Source organism: Elephantulus edwardii, unplaced genomic scaffold (assembly GCF_000299155.1).
Source record: "Elephantulus edwardii isolate Elephantulus edwardi_28Jun2011 unplaced genomic scaffold, EleEdw1.0 scaffold00104, whole genome shotgun sequence".
In the NCBI taxonomy this organism is placed as follows: Eukaryota; Metazoa; Chordata; class Mammalia; order Macroscelidea; family Macroscelididae; genus Elephantulus; species Elephantulus edwardii.
Genome location: NW_006399854.1, coordinates 6,807,822 through 6,822,911, shown reverse-complemented (window position 1 = coordinate 6,822,911; position 15,090 = coordinate 6,807,822). Strand labels below are relative to the sequence as shown.

The 15,090-nt window shown below is 36.4% G+C and overlaps 1 protein-coding gene across 2 annotated transcripts in view; it reads left to right on the top strand.

Annotated features, from left to right (window-relative positions):
• KCNH5 (potassium voltage-gated channel, subfamily H (eag-related), member 5) overlaps positions 1–15,090 on the top strand; it is a 591,159-nt gene that overhangs the window by 347,532 nt on the left and 228,537 nt on the right. For both annotated transcript variants that reach the window (XM_006891790.1, XM_006891789.1), the window contains exon 8: positions 6,280–6,479. In XM_006891790.1, coding sequence (XP_006891852.1) covers positions 6,280–6,479 — 200 coding nt within the window. The remainder of the gene's footprint in view (positions 1–6,279; positions 6,480–15,090) is intronic.

The window sequence follows — 15,090 nt, the reverse complement described above, 5'->3', positions numbered from 1 at the left end:
ACAACTTGGTGAGCACGTCCAGGGCAGCATCTGTTAGCTGAATTATGTCAATTGTTATACCATGTATTCCTGGAGCCTTATTTTTTGCCATTTCCTTCAAAGCAGCCTGAACTTCTTTCATCACCATAGGCTCTTGCTTGTATGTTGCTGGTCTGGGAATGTCAATATACTTCATAATAACATGACTCTGAAAACCCTTATGAAGAGTAAAGCAACATTAATGGTTACAGTAATAGTGCTAGAGCCTAGACTGGAAGTCTGTCAAAATGAGGCAAAATATAATAAACATCCTTTAATAATTGGAACATGGAATGTATGTAGCTTGACTACTGGAAAACTAGAAATTGTGAAGAATTAAATAGAATTCATTAATATTGACATATTACACGTAATGAGATAAGATGGACTAGCTTTGGCCACTTTGAATCAGATAATCATATTGTTGTACCATGCTTGGCATGAAAGACAGAAGAATGGTGTTGCATTCATAATAAAAAAATTTGAAGTTCTATCCTAAAATACAATGTGTGAGTGAAAATATATTATCCATATGGATACAAGGAAGATCTGTTAATACAACTATTATTATGAAATACCCTCTTACATTTAGAGCCAAAGAAGAAGAAATTGAAAGTTTTACCAGATCTTGCAATCTGAAATTGACCAAATATGCATTCAAAATGTGTTAATGATAATTGGTGATGAAAATACAAAAGTTGGAAACAGTGAAGAACAATTAGTACTTAGAAAATACGGGCTTGGTGATAGTAGTTAGAAAATACGGGCTTGGTGATAGAAAGAGACTGGAAATAGAATGAATTGTTTGTTTTCAATGATTTATTTATTGCAAATACCTTTTATAAAAGATGAAAATGGCAACTTTACTTATGGAGCTCACCTGATGGACGGTATAGGAATAAGATTGACTATATCTGTGGAAGGAATCATTGCGGAAGCTAGGTATCGGCACGCAAAACTAGGCCAGGAGTGGACTGTGGATCAGATCATCACTTACTCATGTGAAAATTTAAACTGAGGCTGCAGAAAATGAAAAGAATTCTGTGAGAATCAAAATATGATCTTGAATCTATTCCACCTGGATTTTGAGAATAAATCTGAAGTATTGAACACCAATGATCTAAGACCAGATGAGCTGTGGGGTGATATCAAGGATATCATCATTATGAAGAAAGCAAAAGGTCATTACAAAGACAGAGGAGAACGAAAAAATTAAAACTGATGTCAGAAAAGACTCTAAAAATTCACTAGAGTGTCAAGAAGCCAAAACAAAACATATGTCAAAGTATTGAACAGAAGATTTCAAATGGCAGTTTGAAAAGACAAAGTATTAGAATGGAATGTGCACAGACCTGGAACTGAATAAAAAGGGGAAACTCACTCTGCATTTCTTAAACTGAGAGACTGAAAAACAAATTTAAGCCTCCAGCCATACCATTCAAAGGTGCTGTGGGCAATTTATTGAATGACCCAGAAAACATCAAAAGAAAATGAAGAGAATACACAGAATTACTGTATCAAAAAGAAGTGACTGACACTAAAAATTTTCATGAAGTACCATATGAGAAGGAGCCAATTGTAATGAAGAAGTGGAAGCTGCATTGAAGACATTGACAGAAAAGAAGTCCCCAAGGAATTGAAAGGATACCAATTGACTTGTTCCAGTTAACAGATGCAGCCTTGGATGCATTCACCAGTTTATGCCAGAAAATTTAGAGGACAGCAGTCTGGCCAATGGATTGAAACATGTCCATATTTGTTCCCATTCCCAAGAAAGATGATCTGATAGAATGAGACTATGGAAACCATCAAACAATGTCATTAATGTCCCATGCAAGAAAAATACTACTGCAGGGAACTGCCAGAAGTTAGGAACTGTCAAGATTTAGAAGAGTTTGGGGCACCAGGGAAATAATTGCTGATGTCAAATTATTCTGATTGAAAGGAAAGAAAACCAGAAGGTCTATTTGTGTTTTATTTTCTATGCAAAGGCATTTGATGCTGTGGGTCATAGCAAGTTATGGATAACATTGAGAATAATGGGAATCCCAGAGAATTTAGTTGTGGTCATGTGAAACCTATACCTAGATCAGAAGGCTGTTGTATGAATAAAACAATCACTACATTATTTAAAATTAAGAAGGGAGTGCATCAGGATTATTCTCTTTCCATACCTATTCAATCTGTATGCTAAACAAATTATTCGAGAAGTTGGACTCTTTGAAGAGGAATGAGGCATCAAGATTGGAGGGAGACTCATCAATAACCTGTTTTATGCAGATGACATAACCTGTTTGTTGAAAGTGAAGAGGACTTAAGGCACTTGTTGCAGAAGAGCAAAGAATACAGCCTTCAATATGGATTGCATCTCAATGTCAAGAAAACAAAGACCTGTACTGCTAGACCAAAAGGCAATACCATGATAGATGGAGAAGATTGAAGTCATTGACAACTTCACCTTAACGTGGATCCACAAGTAGTACCTTTGGTACCAACAGTCAGGAAATCAAGAGATCTATTGCACTGGGAAAGTGTGTAGTTAGAAATCTCTCCAAATTTTTGAGGAGTAATGATTTCAGTTTGAGGACTAAGGTCTGTCTGATTCAGGATATGGTCTTTCTCTTAACATGACAGAAGAAGAATTTATGCCATTGAGTTGTGGTGTTGGAGAAGAGTACTCAACATCCCATGCACTGCCAAAAGAACAAACTAGAGGGTGCAGCCAGAGGGTATATAAGCCAGAGGCTTAGCTTCATACTTCACATAGGTTGATAGGAGGGACTATTTCTTGGAGAGGGACATGATGCTCAGAAAGATACAGGGTCAGAAAAAGAGAAAACCCTAAACTAGGTGGATCGACATTGTGATTGCCACAATTTGCTCCAATGTGTCAGGAAGTGTAAGGATGGCACAGGATAGGACAGAGTTCAGATCTGTTGTTCATTGGGTCAGTATGACTCATACTCCACTTGACGGCACCTAACAACAACTAACAACTGGTTGAAATCAGAGATTAGGCCTATTTTTAATATATGCCACTTGCTTCTTACTGAACTTTCAATTGTTTCTTATGGATTTTTCCTATTTAACACAACTTCTTTGTGAACACATTAGTACTAAATCTATTTTCAAATGAAGAAACACTGGCCTACAGAGGTTAAGTGACTTGCTTTATTCTTAATGTCCTTTCTGGAATGTTATTCATTTAATAATAATTAAATAAAAAGAAAATACTATTAAGGAGTAGCTTCTCATTTTTATTAAATACACATATTATTAGAATCTACCTATATTCCATGAGTGCAGTAGTGATTTGTGGTAGAGTTCTCATGTTCCTGGCCAGTGCTATCCATGCTCAGTAACCAAACTTCTCGGTGATGTCTTCTGTTTTTCAATGATATTGGACTGGTTTTAAGAAAATTGCAGACTAAGATGAACGAGGAAGAAAGGCCTGGCAATCTAAGTCCAGAAAACAGCCATTGAAAACACAGTGAATTACAGTGGTCTGTTCTATAACTAATCATGAGCCAGACGTGCTTGTAAGCAGAAATGTACCTAGACTTGGGGACTGACTGGGTAGTAATAATTATAATGTCGATGCATATGATAAAATTTCATAGAATTATACATATCCCCTAAAATATAAGAATATATTTAAAAGACATAGGTAAACCTCTTAACTAATAATTTCGTTTAGTCACAAAGACTCAGTCTGGTATACAACATTTATGGAAACAGTGGAAGACCATGGTGGATGTCTTTGTAATATGCCAAACTTAATAAGGTGTTGATTGCATCCTTAGTTCATTAGTGCTACTAACTTTCGTTACATAGAAAGTTGTTTTTTTTATATTTAGCTTAACTTTAATATGAAAAGGATGTCGTTTGTGTGCATATTAATGTAACTTAGAAGATTAAATATATGGTGATTTGTTAAACTAAAAGGCATTTTTGGCAAATCCAGCATATTCCAAGCATTTTAGGAAGCCAAACAAGTTGAGCTTGTCAAAATAATCGGTAGTTCTGTGATATTTATTGGTAACATGTAATAGCTAGGCACTATTAAAATGACTCATTGCAGCATTATCCCATTAACCTCTAAAACACTTATTACTTTGAAAATATAAATTCTACTTCTAAAAGTGTGAACTTTCATATTTGTTATGGTTTTTCTATGGTTTTGCTTTGTTTATACATTACATGTGCATGGTGCTTAATAACAAACAATAATGGGATAGACGTGCTGCCTGTGATTACATGTTTTATTTAATTTTAAATGATAAATAGTCAAAGCTTTAAAGATCCCTTTGGGAATTATCAGTATCATATTCCTCCTACTCAGTTTTAACACTACATTGTATATTTTTTTAAGCATCCTGCACTGACATCAAAACTCCTAAATAATGGTGAAAATGAAACAACAGCCAAAAAGCTGACTAAATGCTTATGAAACAGTAACTCTGTAGGGTGAAAATGTAATTTGTTGTACTCAGAGGATACTAATATTTTATCATTTGGTTTTTGCAGAAATAAATGATTTTCTATAAAATTTATTTTTATGATTTTTTGTAGAAGATATTTTTATGATTTTCTGTAGAAGATATTTTTATGATTCCATCAACTGCGATTTGGTTGATGAAAGTGAAGAATGAACCTCTCTGTACCTTGTTTAAATGCCTGGTGAATGTGTAATACTTTTTCAAATGCTTGTTGACGGTGTGATATAAGTGTTCATTGTTTAATAACCTACTTTTTCATGAAATGCTCTTGAACTTCCTGAAAACTGTATTTATTAAATATTCAGGGACATGTTGTGTTCTTCAAGGAAATCTGGAGGCCTGGTGGGTTATGAGTGAGCTCTGGTGCCTAGTAGTAAAGAGCTATGCTACAATCCCAAAGGCATGAGGTTCAAATCCACGAGTTGTTCCACAGGAGAAGACTAAGCAATCTCTTTTCATGTGATTTACTGCTAAGGGTCACTTCTTACTCAGTGGTACTCAACAAGTAGGTTATATATTGGGTGGCTCGCTTAAAACTCCATAGTTCAAATACACAATTTGTTTTGTGTGTGAAAAATGCAGTCATCTGCTCCCATTAAGATTTATGACCTTTGAAACTCAGTGTTGTTATTTGTGTTTTGTAACACTCAATCAGAACTGAGTTATAACTGACCTTCCAGTGAGTTTTCAGAGGCTATAAATCACATGAGAAGAGGTTATCCATTTTTCTCCGTGGAGCAGCTTGTGGTCTTGAACTGCATGCCTTTGAGTTATAAACAAACATCTTTACGTCTAGGCTACCAGAGCTCCAAGAGAAGGTTGTAATGAGATGAAACTGTCATGATGGCAGTGACCTTAGTTTTCATTTCTTCAAAATAGCATAATGTTAACAAGGGAATGAAGCCATGATGAGATTTTGGTGTGCTGACAGTGTGAGCTAAACTACAATTTCAAAAGCTTTTGCAAAATCAGGTCAGCATTAATAGCCTGACTAGATCTGGAGAAAGAATTGGTAAATTGGAGCTAAAGAGAGTCATAGGCATTTAAAAGCCATTTTCCCATCATACGCCCCTGTGGATGAATAACAGTGGTCAGCAAGATGACTTTGTTCTTAATTAAAGTGATGAAATCAAACAACTTATAATCACAGAGAGACTGGAGTGAGTTTCATAATTGGCATTCTCAGGCATTCTCAGAGCATTATTTTTGCTATTAATTTCAACCCTGATTATCTCCAAAACCGTATAAATAGGAATGCTTTAATTTGTGTCCACTTTCCTTTATTTTCGATGTTCTGTCAAAAATGCTTACAAGCAGGGAAGAAGTCCAAAAGATGGGAGGAGCAAGCAAGGGGCATGCATCTCTAAATGGGATCATCAATTCATGGAAAATTTAAATTTATTAGACTTCATTAAAATGCTAACGGCTGTAAGGGGGGAAAAGAACACTTTAATCATAAGATGAGACTTTCCTTAGGAAAAATGTCACTGTAGATTATCTGATTATTCGTGAAATATATGAACATCTTTTAAGTTTTACCACATTAACTAGATTGAGGCATGCTCATGAAATTCTGGTTATCAGGCTGAACTAATATTTACTGAGCATGTTTCAGGTACCAGATTCTCTTTGTGAATTTGGCATACATTAAACTCACTTGCTTATAAAGATATCAATGTCTATTTGTCTAATTGGCCCATATTTGTATCATTTACTTCTTCCTGGGATACTTGTTTTATTTTAATTGTTTTCTCTCTTTCAGCTCTTCTTTATGCAACTATTTTTGGAAATGTTACCACAATTTTCCAGCAAATGTATGCCAATACCAATCGATACCATGAGATGCTGAATAATGTACGGGATTTTCTGAAACTCTATCAAGTCCCCAAAGGCCTTAGTGAGCGAGTCATGGATTATATTGTCTCTACATGGTCCATGTCAAAAGGCATTGACACAGAGAAGGTATGACTTATTATTTATTTATTTATCTTCCACTTCTACAGGTTCTTCAGATGTATGTAGCTTGCCTACTCACATTATCTTGTATAATTGCTCTGTAAATGTTACTCTATATTTCCTAAGTGGCATATCAATCAATCATATTTATTGAATGCTTGGAAGGTGCCAACACCCAAGCATTAATCATCAATCAGTACCAGTCATCACACTCAATTTAAAAGTGTTTTTCCTGCAAACAGCTAATTACTTCATTTTCTTAAAATGCTTTCATTAGTACTCAGTCATTTACTACAATCCCCTAAACGTCAGAATGCTGTCAGTTGTAGATTTTATTCTTTATTTCTCCTTTGATTTTTTTCCATTTATAATTAAAAAACAAACATTTCCTAATGTATATAAATATATAATCATGCATTTCAATGTCTCCCTTCTATGTCAAACATTGCATAAGGCAACTTACAGGTCTTTATTTTCCCCTTTGCCTTAAACAAATATATAAGATGTACATCTATCTCCTTATTCATTTTACATTTCTAAGTTGAGCCCTGTTTTTTTACAAAATCTTTATTTTTTTTCATGTGTATCTCATATTTGGGTCAAAGAGGAAGCCAGGTCCTCCTCACAAAAAACAAAACTAAATTGGGGGGAAGGAATTTCACTTCCCACACTGAGCTGATTCATATGAAATATGCTGTTGTTGCTGTTGCTGTTTGGTGCCATTGAGTCGACTATGACTCCTAGCAATGCTATGAACAGCAGACCTGAGCCTTGCCCTACCCTGTGCCAACCTCATGATCTCTGGAGTGTGTGGAGCCATTGCTACAATCACTGTGTCGGTCCGTCTGGTGGAGGATCTTCCTCTTTATCTGACCCTCTACCATTTCCAGAATAATGTGTTTTTCCAAGGACTAGTAGCTTCTGGCAACATGCTCAACGTTTGTGAGACCCATTTTTATCATCCTTGAAAAAATAGTGCTTGCACATGAGTGTGTTAGAAGAAATCTGGTCTTGAGCTAGTTTCTTTTATAAGTATCAGTTGAAAATGTGATTTTTTAGGAACTGATTTTTTTTATAAATGATAACCCTTATATGACCTTCTTTGCCATTTTTTCCACAGCATGCTTTGTTTTTCTTTTAATTTTTATGATGTGGTTTTGTGACTTTTCTTTAAGACCTGATCAGCAAGCATCATTCAGGGTCCAAGAGAAAGAGCAAAATGTGCCAAATAGGTGTCTGGTTAGAAGAACTTTATAGAAATAGGAAAAGCTGGAAGCCAGAGCAGGTAATGTTAAGGGCTGGTGACTGAGGAGAGATTAGAGAAGTAAAGAGCAAATAGAACAGCTGAGTGCGAAAAGTCTTCAATAATACTGCAAATTAAAATCTTGGGTATGTATATGTAAAAAGAAGGGGTTAGATTTCCACTTCTTCAACATATTTACAAAATACAATCTGACTCTTCTAGTTGAATGACCACTTAACATGGAAATTACATTTCCATGGAACTTGATTAAGTTATACCTGGGGCATTTATATGATAAATAGGAAGCAAATCCAAAGAAGGAACAACATTTTTTCTTAAAATCAAGATGATCGGAACCATTTAAGTGTCCAAATGCTGCTTGTCTTTTGAAATCTAAAGTAAATGAAACTGAGAAGAAGAAGCAGTCATTTCCTAGGGCAATTACTCTCTCAACTAGATCTTTTCCTTCCAGAAAATGCAGTGGGATTGCATGGTAGCTGATAGAAAACATCTGTTAAATAGTGGGGTAATTACCTTTAATATAATAACAAAGAATCTGATTCAAGGTCTAAGCAATAGTTCCAGTAAATGGCAATATTTTTTTTAATGCTTTTGGCATATATTCTCAGATACTGGATTTGTTCTGAAGCTGACTAGATTTTCTTCATGCTGCTTCTTGAAGGTTCTATCAATTACCTGACTCATGATGTAGTTAGGGTATAATACCTTGCCTTAGAGTGTGTCTGTAAGTACACATGTCATATCAACTCAATCTTACTGCCGTCAAGTTGGTTCTGACTCAGAGCCACCCTCCAGCAAGATTCTAAGACTAAATCTCAACAGGAAGGCTCCATCTGTCTCTCACAAAACCACTGATAGATTTGGACTGCCAGAGATGCTAAAATTTTGAGTTAGCAGCACAAGTTACAGGGAATTGGCGATTTCCTCCCATGCAAATTAACAGCCTCTGAAACTTAGTGGAGGGTCAGCTTGGGCTGGTTCAGACTCTGGTATTCAACAACAATATGCCGCCAGAACTTAACCCCATGTCTTTTGTTGTTGGTGGTGGTAGTGCCATCAAGTGCAGTATGACTCACAATGATTCTGTGAACACTAGAACATGTCTTTTGGTAGAGAACAATTTCTGAGTCCCTGTGGCCTAGTGGCAAGAAGCTGTGCTACAATCCTGAAGGCACGAGATTCGAGGCTACCATCTACTCCAAGTGAGAAGGATGGACAGTTTCCTCCTGTGTGATTAACTGTCTCTGAAAATGCACCAGAGGGGCAGCTATGGGTCATTTCCAACTCAGCGGTACACAAAAATAGCATGAAGAGGGCCACTATGAGCTATACTTGACTTGATGACATTTAACAACAACAACACGGGCTTGTGCCACTTACCAAAAGGCAATGCCTCTCTGGTGGTTCAGATCCATGGACAAAAAATAGACAATCTCTTCCCACATGATTTATAGCCTCTAAACCCCCCCTCACACACAGTCCTCACTCCCTAAAGGTCATGAGTCAGTTCTGACTTTGTGACAATGAAACTCACTATTTACCAGAATCCACTTGTAACTGGAGAAAGATGGTATTTGTCTGTCACTAGGAACCAGTTGAGTAGAGACAAAGATTGACTCTTTCTAATGCACTTTATTTAGAGGCTAGTGATCTGAGAGAAAATGGATGGCATGGATATCTTAAAGTTAACTTTCTGACATTTCAGCATCAAGCCAGGCTTTTAAAAGTGAGTAGGTAAGGTGAAGAAATGTGGGAAGGGTCCCAGAGGGGAATGTCCAGGGATCTTGACAAGGTTGTTTTGTTCCAAGGTGTCTCTTCCTGTGAGCTCTGATGAAATCCTGTTTTACTTACTTTACTTAAGTACTTATTAGCTTTCTTGCTGATGGTTCCTTCTTTAAGTGATTTATCAGGTTTTTTTCATGACAGAGTGACTTGATCACAATTCCTTAGTTCCCAGTAGAATAGTCTCACAGCTAGCTAATCAATCAGGTTAATGAACTTTGCATAGGCAACTTTTATGATCATCCTAAACTTAGGCAGGGAGCCTGGCCGGCTAAGTAGGAAAGAATTGAACTTCCAGCGCAAAGATACATGGTTTGAATCCAGCAGCTGCCTTCCATGTAGTTTACTGCCTCTGAAAACCCTCTGGAGGGTCAGCACTGGATAGCTTCTGACTCAACAATGCACAGCAACAACAAACTTAGGCAACCATTACTATCATCTTAAATTTAGGCAGTTATTTACTATTGTCCTACGGTTAGCTACCAAAGTCTGAATTCCTGCCACCACCAAACTCAATGGCAGTGGATAATTTTTGCTATAAGTATGTTGTTTTGTTTGCTCATCTGTTATTTGTGATCATAGAATTCAGATTAGTAGCATATTTAGGGAAAATGGAATAATAGGAAAAACAAAAGGAAAGATAACATAAAAAAGAAAATCTCTGGAAACTCTATGAACTCTGAGAAACAATAGTTAAAGAAAGGCTTCAGGTCTTTTGTTTATAGGGTCACAATAAGTAGTGCTCCACTCGACGGCAATCAACAACCTTTAAGTCAAGTCTAACTCATTGTGACTGTCCTTGGGGTCTTGGAGGTTGTAAATTGCAACAGGAGAAGACTGTCCATCCTTCCTCCACAGAAATGCTGATAGATTTGAATGCAACCCCCTCTGTTCAAAGAGTCAAGCATCCTTTTAGTTAGCAGCTATGGGCTTTGTGACCAGAGCTCTTAAGAATAAAGCAGAACTGCGAACTAGTTCCAAAATAGTTTAAATAGTAAGACAAATTGGCATTTGAATTTTTTAAAAAAAATAATCCCAAACCAAAAAACATGAATGTGCTCCAGTGTGGAATCCTTAGTATTTTTGTCTAGTAGGAAAAGCAAATTTAAATACTTGTGAACAATATGGAAGTTTTGTGTCTATAACACATACCGTTGTTATTACATACCATCAAGTCAGATTGACTCATAGCTGACCCTGCAGTTGAGTCTTCAGAGGCTACAAATCACATGGGAGAAAATGTTCTCTTTCTTCCATGGAAGAGCTGGCGTGTTTGAACCACATGCCTTTAGTTTGACACTACAGCTTCTTACCACTAGGCTGCCAAAAAAGCCCATAAAACAGAGTTGCATAGTGGAGTGTACTTGGGGCATGGGGTGGGGGGGTGAGGGAGATTGTATAGCAATAAAGGAATCTTTCTTTTACTTTCAAAGAGAAGAGCCAACTGGAGGGGAGCGGCAGGCAGGGAGAAAAGTACAACAATATATGAATGGAAATAAAAAATCTCTGTAAATGTTCATTAAAATTAATAAAATAAAATTAAAAAGACAAACAAACAGAAAACTGTTTTAATGATGGCAAATTACCTTTGCAAGTACTGGTTTCTTCTAGCATCCTATGAAAATTCACACACAAGACTGTAACAACTAATAGTAACAATACTGTAAATAAAGAGAATAATAGAAGAAAAAGAAATATGTCAAATTCTGGACCCTGAATGGAATTTAGGGGATACTCTCTAATTGCATCTCAATTAGAATGAATTTAGAAGCTCATTTTTTATTGTAAGCCATAAGTTAGACTGCACAAAAAACCAAAAATTGACATCTATTTCTGGGTTTTAGAAAAGAATCTGACAACTGCAGAAGAAGACAACATGCTTTCGGAATTCATTTCTCTAACAGAAAAATTCCAAAACTAGATGGATGTCAGATGAGACTTTTGAGTATTGCATTAGAGCGCCGAGAAGCCAAATCTAAAGGAAGAACTCAAAGATCTGAACAGAAAATTTCAAAAGGTAGCTCAGGATGACAAAGCAAGATACTATAATGAAATGTGCAGGCAGCTGGAGTCAGAAAATCAGAAGGGCCAGACTTGCTCTGAGTTTCTTAAACTGAAGGAGTTGAACAACAAATTCAAGCCACCGGTGGCAATACTTAAGGGTAGTTTGGATAGAATGTTAAATGATCCAGAAGTATCAAAGGAAGATGGAAAGAGTACACAGGATCACTGTATCAGAAGGAATTGGCTGACACAGAGGAATTTCATGAAATACCATGTGGACAAGAACCTATGGTGATGAAGGAGGAAGTTCAAGGTGCTCTGAAGGAATTGGCAAAAAACAAAGCTCCAGGAGTTGATAGCACACAAATTGATTTATTTCAACAAACAGACACTGTCCTGGATGTGCTCACTTAAGTTGTGCCAGGAAATATGGAGGACAGCCGGCTGGCCAACTGACTGGAAGAGATTGATATTTGTTCCCATTCCAAAGAAAGGTGACCCAACAGAGTGTGGAAATTATTGAACAATATCATTGATATCACATGCAAGCAAGATTCTGCTGAAAATTACCCAAAAACGTTTAGACAATATGTCAACAGAGAACTGCCAGATGTGCAGGCCGATTTTAGAAGAGGTCGTGGTACTAGGAATATTATAGCTAATGTTAGATGGATCTTGGCAGAAAGCAGAGAATACCAGAAGAATGTCTATCTGTGCTTCATTGACTACAAAGGCTTTTGACTGTGTGGATCACAACAAGCTATGGCTGACTCTGAGAAGAATGGGAATCCCAGAACATTTGTTTGTGCTAATTCAAAACCTATACTTGGACCAAGAGGCAGTTGTCAGAACAGAGCAGGGAGACATTGGATGGTTCAAAACCAGGAAGGGGGTTCATCAGGGATGTATTTTGTCTCCATACCTTTTCAATTTGTATGCAGAACACATCATCTGAGATGCTGGGCTATACCAGGAGAAATGTGGCATCAGGATTGGTGGAAGAATCATCAACAACCTGCGTTATGTGGATGACACAACTCTCCTTCCTGAAACTGAGGAGGACCTGAAGAGCTTGCTGTAGAAGGTCAAGGACTGCAGTATTCAATATGGATTGAAGATTCTCCCCACTGGACCAATTGGCAACATCAGTATGGATGGTGAAGAGATTGAGATAATTAACAATTTTAGTTTACTTGGTTCTACAGTCAACACTCTTGGTAACAGCAGCCAGGAAATCAGGAAACGAATTGAATTGGGAAAGTCAGCTGTGAAGGACCTCTCAAGAACACTTAAGAGCAACGACGTCAGGCTGGAGACTAAGGTGTGCCTGATCCAGTCTATTGTCTTTGCAATTACGTGCTATTTATCAGAGAATTGGACAGTGAATAGGGATGATAGAAAGAGACTTGATACCTTTGATCTGTGGTGCTGGAGAAGAGTGTTGAATATACCATGGACTGCTAGGATAACAAACAGCTTTGTTCTGGAGAGGGTGAAGCCAGAATGCTCCTTGGAGTCAAGGATTCTGAAGATTCGTCTGACATACTTTGGGCATGTTGCAAGGAGGGACTGGTCCTTGGAGAAGGACATCATGTTTGGCAGAATGGAGGGGCGGCAAAGGAGAGGAAGACTCTCGATGAGATGGATTGATTCTGTGAGTGGAGTGGTGGGAATGAGTGTGTTCGAATTTAAGCACAATAATAGGCATAGAGCAATAGCAATTATATAAATTATAATGTATATAAAAGATTATGCAAAACACAAAGTACATGTACATAATACAATGAATATGAATAATTATATGCAAAGTAATAATATTTTTTAAAATTAGGAACATTAAAAAACTACAATAATAAATTAGTAGATATGGATGTAAGAATTCACAATTAAAACAAAGAGAGGATTAGATATTTCAGATCCAGACTTCAATATGTATAAGAATATAAATTCAAGGACATAACATAAAGATTTCATTGTTCTGTTACTTAATATAAATAATGTACTGCTATAATAAGATACGAAATTATATATTTAATATATTAACACTTGGAAAAGTGGAGAGTGATGGAAGGAGAAGACACTCAAATGAGATGCATAGAGGCATCTTTATAGCAGAGATTTCGAATATAGCATAAGATAAGGCATGACTTTGTTCCGTTGTCTGTAAGATTGCAATGGGTCAGGGCCAACTCCAATGATACCTAACGATGTGTTAATATGTATAATAAATTTATAGGAAATAACTAAGGAGAATCTTATCACATCACCTAATAAAAATATAATAAGGACTACAATTAAATAGGGAAAATAAGAAATCATATACTATTGAAAAGGAAATACATGAATATACTTAACTACACATTATAAAGATTAATGTAAAGGAATAAAAAACAACAGAACTGCTTAATAGATTTGACTGAAAATGTAAAAGCTCTCACAATGAAGAAAAAGCCCATAAAAATGATATAACATATTTACAATAAATGTTAAAAGTACAATGATTTTCTAAAACAGAAAGAAACATGATTCCTAGAGAGAAAAATGAGCAAAATATATAGAAATATCCAGAAGATAAAGTAGAAATATACTAATAAGTATACAAAAAGTTTATTTTTGCCATAACCAAATTTTAAATAGACTCCAAAAATAATTTTAATAAGTCAAATGAACGAAGATGATGCCCAAATTTTTAATATAGCACAAGAACAAAAAATATGCTCAATAATAGCAAGGGATATAGAGTGGCTGGTTACTGTTGTTATGTGCCACTGAGTTGACTAGGATTCATAGTATCCTTATGCACAATAGCTCTGAACCCTGCTCTATCCTGAGGCAATGTCATTGTCTCTGATACACCGACTTTAATTACCCCATTTACTGTGTCAATCCATCTTATCTGGTGTCTTCCTCTCCTGTGCTGTCCAAGCATGATAACCTTCTCCAAAGACTGGTTCCTGACTACATGCTCAAAGTAAGTGAGGTGGAATCTCAAAAATTCTTTGCCTCCAAGGAGCAGCTTTTTTTCACCTTCTCCAGAACAGACCTGTTAGTTCTCTTGACAGTCTATGCTATGTTCAATACTCTTTTCTAACACCATAATCAAAGGCATTAATTCTTCTTTTGTTTCCCTTGGTCATTGCCCAGCTCTCTGATGCATAGCAGATAATCATGAAGACGATTGCATACTTCTTATGTTGCTCTTAGGTGTTGTCAACTTGACTCTGATACAGTGGCCCTTTGAATAACAGATCTGAATCTTGCTTTATCCTTCTGGAAAGCAGTGTGACCATGATAACATTCTAAATGTTAAAGTATCCTGCATTGTGGCCCTTGTACCTCTTGCCTTGTGTCTATATTCATCCACTATTTCAATGGTATTATCTAGTCTCATGGCTTTAAAATTGTATTTAAGCTCTACCCAAATGCATATACTCATAATTAATCTGTTTTTTAAACTACTGACTCTGTTACTTATCTGTTAAGCTCAAATGTGTTCCTACTTGTTTCCAAATTTTGCATTCTAATAAGAATGGTTACGGCATTGAAGTCTATGGGGGAGAGAATAGT